The sequence below is a fragment of the Montipora foliosa genome, chromosome 12 (genome assembly GCF_036669935.1).
Source record: "Montipora foliosa isolate CH-2021 chromosome 12, ASM3666993v2, whole genome shotgun sequence".
NCBI classification, from domain to species: domain Eukaryota; kingdom Metazoa; phylum Cnidaria; class Anthozoa; order Scleractinia; family Acroporidae; genus Montipora; species Montipora foliosa.
The window spans coordinates 35,425,417-35,432,916 of NC_090880.1; the positions used below are offsets into that span (position 1 = coordinate 35,425,417).

Below are 7,500 nucleotides of genomic sequence, written 5' to 3' on the forward strand. Positions count from 1 at the left end.
CAGAGATATTCAATTTTTTGTGATTTTACATCATTTTGTGTCCACTATTTGACGTCACAAGTCGTCTAATTTGCATAAATCAAAATCTTGAATAACTTGGCAACCAAGAGAGCTATGACAATAAAATAAACACCGTTCTTCATCATTTTGAAAGCTCTTTTAAACAAGCTAATAAAAATTTTTGTGTCATATGCACTTTAAATTGCCACTACGATGAAAATTTTGCATGTCCTTTTTTCTTTAGATTTTGAAAATAGACGTACTAAATAGGTATCATGCCAATTTTTATCTCAAAATTCCCACGGGAAGTGTGATTATTGTAACGTAGCTCTCCGCCATTACTCGAACGGCAAATGACCGTGAGCGAGGAAAAGGGTTGGGTCTAGCTGGATCGCCTGGGGTCTGACGTCATACACGCGATGCTCAAAATAAACGCGGCTAATTTCCCATTCCATCTATGAGATGTGAGAGATCGCCGAGTTGCTTTTGCTGATATTATATACATTACTCCTTGATCGACTTGTTCGCTTTGTCAAACGCCACCGTGAAGCGATGCGTGTTAGGGTTAGAGTGTAGACCGCTTACAAAATAATCGCAGCCTTCTCCAATGCCGTCCGAGTAATGGCGGACAGATTTTTAGTGGTTTTTGGTTGGCTATTTCCCGACTATCTCGCTTCTATCCTTCCAAATTTAAATGCATTGTATTATTTTGAACATATTGACTTAATTGACGTTGAAAAAATCCAAAAAGAAAACCAAAACTTTTCGTCGTAGTGGCACTTTAAGCAAAGACGACGGGAACGGCAACGAAAACGTCATCTAAAAACATAAATTCGCGTTTTTATATGACAAAGGTGTGGCAGTCCTTCGGGAATGCACCCGTTATGAGAGGCGATTAATTTAGGGAGAAAATGAAAATTAATCTCCCAAGTGCTGACGTTCTCCATAAAACCTCAAGTTTGGCTATTTCACGTTGTTGTTTTTGCTGACGACGGCAAAGAAATGGACACAAATGAAAAATGAACGTGCAGAGCGTGCAAAGCTATTGTTTTTGGCTACAAAATATACCAATTTGTGACGTTCTCGTTGCCGTCGCCGTTGTCTTTGCTAAAGCTCTCTCTTGTATTCGTGTTGACGTCATGTAATTTGTGTCATCTGGTTTTACATTCGCTTTCATAGGTTTAATACACCGCAAATTGTGATGGCGACCCGTTTGAACGTGTGCACTTAAAGAAAACTCGACCTCACCGTCGCTCAGCGCATTCTCAGAACTGAAAGCCAATGTTAACCAATAACGAGCCAATAGGCAACGAAAAAGTCATCGTAACAATAGGAAATCGGTGTTTTTCGCTTTTTGATTTAACTTCGTTTTAATTTCTTTTTTTCGTTCGAAAACGTATGAAAATAAAATGGAAATAATTCTTAATTTAATTGCCTTAACAACAGTACTAGTACAATAGAAAAAGATTTTAACCTCGCACGGGGCGATTGTCATGCGCATTATTAAGCTGGTAGACATTATCAACAGTTGCCTCCCGCTATTGGAACCAATCAGATTGCAAACATACCATGTGGAGAGAATCTTGTGATTTTGGACCTCCCAGTCAATCAGTCGGAACATGTGAAAACCACTATTTAGTAAAAAAGGTGTCATTTAGCATGAATGTTTGGCATAACAAATGTAGACTAAGAACGTATTATTGCATTGACGGAATTCGATATTGATTAGGGTTTTTTCTTTTTGTGAGGAATCAAGACGTCTTGCTTGAATGTCATGCATACCAGCAGACAACCTTATGGTTTCGCACAATAGCATATTATTTTCAAGGAAAAATACTCTTTGCGATATTTGTCTGGAAAGAGCTTGAACTGGTGACTGAATTGTTATTATTTGAGATATCCCGATAATGTTGAAATCAATTCCCTGAGGCTTTAAGCACTCACTATTTCTTCTTTAGAGCTTAGCAATTGTAATCGCATTTATCTTGAGTATGCAGTAGACGTTGAAGCTGGGAGTTGAATCCAAACCTGCTTCACTTTGACTTTGGACAAACGATAGAAATAATTCAACCGATTAAACTCAAAGATCTTAAGGTACGTGGCTTACTCTTCCAAAGAGCTCTCGATTTAGCTAGTGGGAACTGTTGCGACCGGCACAACTCGAAATCAGTGACAATTTTGCTCCGTCAGTGATTCTTGTCATACGTAGGGTTAAAAATAAGTCAGCAACGTGTTCCGATCATCCCGATTACATTTGATACAGTCTCATTCTTGATTGTTAAATTCTAGCAAGGTAATGCCAAATAATTTCTCAGTCGCTTGGCTTTGGTGATTGTATCCCTAATATCTGACCGAAGTTGACGAAACAATTAGACAGAAACAAAATACAGAGGCTGCGATTTTCTTATTCGAAACTGGTGCCGGGATTTCTGAGGGTGAAAAATGGAGACCACTATTAATTACTCGGTATTTTTGATTGGCAGGAAGTGATTGCGTTTGAGCCATGGCGAGCTCCACTAATTCATTGTGATCACCACTAACGAGAAATCTCTTTCCAAAATATTGACTCAATAGGCCGTCAGGTTGATGGAATTTCATTAGTTTGAGCGACATGTTATCTCCATTACTAAGTTAAGTTTAGCAGCTTTCTCAAAATGAAGTTTGTTTACAAATCTTGCACTGATCCTTTGTTTCGTGGCAAGAGCGGTTTTTAAAATCATTTTAATCCCTTTAGTTCGTTTCATCTGCTTTCGAGTCAAGTTGCATTGTGTAATTACACTTACATGCGGAAACGCACACTGATGTAATTTGGTTATATGCATGAGAGCCTGAGTGAAAGCCTGCGTTGGTAGGAAAAAAAATCACACTTTTTAAAAGCTACTGTATTTAGCTACCTCCGAACAAAGGACCACTTCATTAAATTCATTGCCAACTGCATTTATCCCAGATTAAAGGAATATGCGTGGTTGCTCTGTTGTTGATAAGTGAATACTGCTGAACACTAAGAGGTTCCTGTCTAATTTGAATTTTTATGACACCAGTTCGTAAGTAAACTTCTATGGGAAATATTTGACTTTTTGCGACAACTTTCTGCATTTATTTTCTGTTTTAAAGAATTAAAGTTGTTCCATCCGTTGCTGCGACAGCTGTAGCTCTCTCACGGGAGAAATAGATGTAATAGGCTCTGATTTTTGACATCCAAGCCTCAGGGGTTATAAATCAGTGCATTTTTGTGACGTAAAATCGAACTAATGACACAGTTCTTAAAGAAGCTGTGGATTTTATGAGCATTAAACCTTTTTTAAACTTTTATTTGGATAAGTAGCTCTAACAAATTCGTTTCGTTAACTTTTTTCATGCAAATCAGAGCGAAAATTTCACAGCCGAAGATATGTCTAATTTTTGTGAACAAGTTGAAAGCATAGTTAGTACTAACTATGTTGAAAGTCACCAGAGAGGAGGTGATCACCGAGATTTGGAACCTTGAACATCTCTGGATAGATGTAATTCTGTTGTATCTGTGTCGTAACAATACACTTAATAATAGATCACTTGATAAATATAAGGGCCAATTAGTAGTAAATGTGAGAAGATAACATGTGATGAAAAAGGAGAAAAGTGACACGAAAAGGTATAAGCCGACATTATGATAGATAATCTCTCAATAAAAAGGACATGATCGCTCTTCTATCGATCGTTTTTCTGCCTGGATTAAAAGCTTGAAATTTACATTTTTAATTTCAATAAACTATTTGACTCGATTGTCAGGCCACCACGTTTCGTTTAACTCTACGTCAACATGTCTTTCAGTTTCGCTTATTATGGAGTTTTATTGCGTCAGTGGTTTTAATAGCTGAGAGTTTTGATACAAAGGTGAATAGCGTCTCTGAAAGAGGATAAACCTTTTCTTGTTTTGTTTGAAGTTCAGTCGGAAAAAGAAAAAAAAACAAGAAAGCGGTAAACTCGCTTTCGCAGCTTATTAACATGGCAAGGAGGAGCTAAGGGGAACCGTGAAACTTTAGAAGTTACTATAGCAGATGAACAAATAAATGAGACTGTTTGGGTGATTTCCTGTCAAATTACAAAATTAGAAAAAAGTTTGTTAGCGCCTTCCAACGAAAAATTCAGTTGGAAGATGTGTCAAAACTTTCCTGCTTCTTATTGGACAAAAGTACTAGACATTTCATATATGACCTGGGTTATTTTGTGAAACTAGGAAGAGCTTGGTAAAACTTTGCGACAGGAAGTCATTCAAATGATATGTGAACTCGAAAGTAAAGACAACCTATAACTTCAAAAGTCCTTTCGTTTAGTGTATAGTTTTAAACATGAACTCAGTGAGAAAGGCAATGTTTTACTCTGTTTAAAGCAGGAAAGTGAGGAGTTTTTTTCAAGTTCTACGGAAAATCCTCAAATACTAGACAAGTAAACAAGAAAATACACGAGCAAAATTCGAAACGTGAATTAATAATTATGAACTCGACATACTCGCATTCTCCAGAGTCTCAGGACAAATCGCCGTCTTTCGTTTTCATCGCATTTTCGTCGACATTAGCCCTGTTCGTTTTAGCTGGCAACGCTCTGGTGATCATTGCGTTTGGAAAAAACACTTGTCTCCAAACGCGAACAAATATGTTCATCGCAAGTCTGGCCGTGTCAGACTTTCTTGTCGGTGGTGTTTCCATGCCCATATGGATTTATCTCACGTCTGTGAACTACCCGGAAAACTTGAGCGGTTTCTTCGAATTCTTCGGGAGTTTTGACCGATTTAGTGCATTGGCGTCCATATTTCATCTAACTGCAATTTCAGGAGAGAGATATTTAGCAATTACAAGACCGTTTGTCCACGAAACACTCTCATCCCGTGTTTACAAGTGGATGATCATGGCAGCGTGGGTTACAGCTGGATTATTGACGGGCTTTTTCGGCCTTTGCATTTCACTTCAATTCAAGGCTTTGGCTACAGTTACAATATTCATTATTGGTTTCCTCATCCCGTCCGTCTTGATGTTAACTGTCTACACGGGAATCTTCCGAACCGCTCGAGCAGTTATTAATCGAACACCGGCCGACCACACCGAAGAATCGATTCGGAACAAAGTACGCGAAGAACGTAGAGTAGCGTTAACTGTCACATTGGTGACTGCGTTGTTCGTAATCGCTTGGCTGCCTTTCTTTGTAGTTTCAATGCTAGGGCAGTTTTGTTCAAATTCTCTTCCCAAAGGATACGACCAGACTATAATGGTTAAGATGGTCAAATGTTTGCATTATCTTAACAGTGCAGTAAATCCCTTCATTTATGCTTTCAGAGACAAAAAAATGAGAAGTAGTTTTATAAAACTCCTCGGTGTACGAAGAAATTAAAAACACCATCTATGCCTTGAAAACCGACAGGTTAATTAAGGTAATGTGATCAACTGAAGGAAAATTCTCAAACACTGTAAGGATCATCGGTTGTCATCCAAGTAATTATTTTTTCATATAAGATCAGCTTCTGCGCTATTGTTTGCCGTTCATTGTACAAATGAATTTCAGCTCGGTGGTAGTTATTTTTTTAAAAAAGATGACCATTCTTATGGAGAAAAATGTCGTCGAGGACTTTCTTGTAATGCAGCAAATGCCCATTTACCTTTGGAAAGCACAGCCGTCAGAAATACATCGTTTCTGAGGACTAGATGATTCTAGATCGGCGAGACGGGCAACCATTCAAATAAAAACTAGTAATAGCTATGCTAAATGCCAACGCAACAGTCAATATAACACATAGTTTGCAGATTTGTCAGGGGCACTCAAAGTCAATTTTCGAAAAATATCTGTTCTGAAGACGATTTGAGATCAAGAATTTTCGCAACATTTGTTGTAAAATTCCTTGCTTGCCTGCCTATTCTAGGATTTTCGAACATCTAAAAAATGGTATAATTGCCCATTTTTAACGGATTTTTGCCCTAAAAAGGTCACCTAGAATTTTCGGGAGCCTTTTTTCAGGCTGAAATTTTCGGAAAGGTAAGTTTTGATTCTTATAATTTTCGGATCACTAGGCTTTCAGCTAGGAAATCCGAACAGATGAAAAAAATTTTAGGTGATAAAAATATGCCTATATCTACCGTTTGAATGCTACAATACGTTTGACAATGCTATGTTTAAGTGGTTTTGAACTATATTCTCGTTGGGTGAACCTGATTTGTATCAGAGTTCTAAAATACCCATCAGTACTTGTAATTTTTTTTATTTGAAAGTACTGCAGCTCATCTTATCTACCTTATTGCATGAAATTTTCGCGACACGTTAATTTCAGTCGCGATTTTGAGGTTCGCATATTTCGCGACACCTTAATTTTAGTTATTGACATAAAGTGAGTCAATTAATTTTCGCGTCATGTTATTTTCGCGACATTTAATTTTCGCGTCACTTAAATTTCGCTATTTTTTTAAATCGCGAAATTAGCGAAATTAACGTGTCGGGAAATTTACATGACGCGAAAATCATTGACAAGTAGTTGACAATAATATAATAATAGAAATTGCACACTTTGTATCTCCAACAACAAGGTAGATGTCAACGTGTTTTGCAATAATATGGAATAATATTTAAGTTGAATAAAATCATTGGCATGTAAAAAATGGCCAAAGCGTTTTCAGACTTTTCAGTGTGAAACATGTACCGGGGGATCAAACTCAGTCTCTCGCACATGAAAGTTGTTTCACTTGTAGAATTTTTATTTTGCAAGATACAGCCATGAATTATAAGTCAAATTGATCGTTGAAGTGTGCACTTTGCAGACAACATATTTCCTTTGAAAATTAAATTAAATTGTTCACAACTCAATGGTTACAAAACGAAAAACAAACTGCTCTACTCGCGGGCCGAAATCCGAAATACTTGACAACAGGGGCCGATAAGAACACGTACGCCAGCTCGTTCACTCAATATACAACACGATGGTTCTAAAATAAATATTAAAGAACACTCAATACAAGTGTACGCAACACAATGGTCAGGGAAATGGGAAAAGATGTGTTTTCACTCACCTCTGAACACAAGATCATCAATAGTCGCTCGCGTCATGCAAGTTTGTCTAACGACATCACACGTCAAAATTGGCCCCTACTAAAATATCCGGGGAACCTTACATTATACTACGTACACTTACATTACACTTTTCACAGCACGATCGAGAATTTTTCTGCCTGCTGCAATACTTCGCGCGGCATTAAGCTGGCCTCCTCGTAAGCCTCGCGTGTTCGCTCGGTTTGCTCGTTGGCAATTATGACCGTAATCATGATCCTGTGCTGTATATCACGCGCTTTACAAATGTCCAATAAAGTGTGTTGTATTTGTGGATCACATCCTTTAGAGCGGTTTTCAAATGAGTATCGGAAAACCAAAACCAAAGTAATTACTTTGGTCAATCAAAAAGAACGGAGACAATCCAGCGAACCAATCAAAACTCGAAGTAATTACATGTAGCCGAAACAAAGCGCGGGAAAATGTGCACGCGCG

At 37.8% G+C, this 7,500-nt stretch overlaps 2 protein-coding genes across 2 annotated transcripts in view; one reads left to right on the plus strand and one right to left on the minus strand.

Moving 5' to 3' along the window:
- Positions 1-7,100, minus strand: part of LOC137979497 (uncharacterized) — a 15,828-nt gene extending 8,728 nt beyond the window's left edge. The window contains exon 1 of the mRNA XM_068826760.1: positions 7,029-7,100. Coding sequence (XP_068682861.1) covers positions 7,029-7,046 — 18 coding nt within the window. The 5' untranslated portion in view covers positions 7,047-7,100. The remainder of the gene's footprint in view (positions 1-7,028) is intronic.
- On the plus strand, positions 3,894-6,466 carry LOC137979501 (D(1) dopamine receptor-like). The gene has a single exon (XM_068826772.1). The coding sequence runs from the start codon at positions 4,474-4,476 to the stop codon at positions 5,362-5,364; it is 891 nt and encodes a 296-aa protein (XP_068682873.1). The 5' UTR covers positions 3,894-4,473; the 3' UTR covers positions 5,365-6,466.
- Positions 7,101-7,500: the final 400 nt, after the last annotated feature.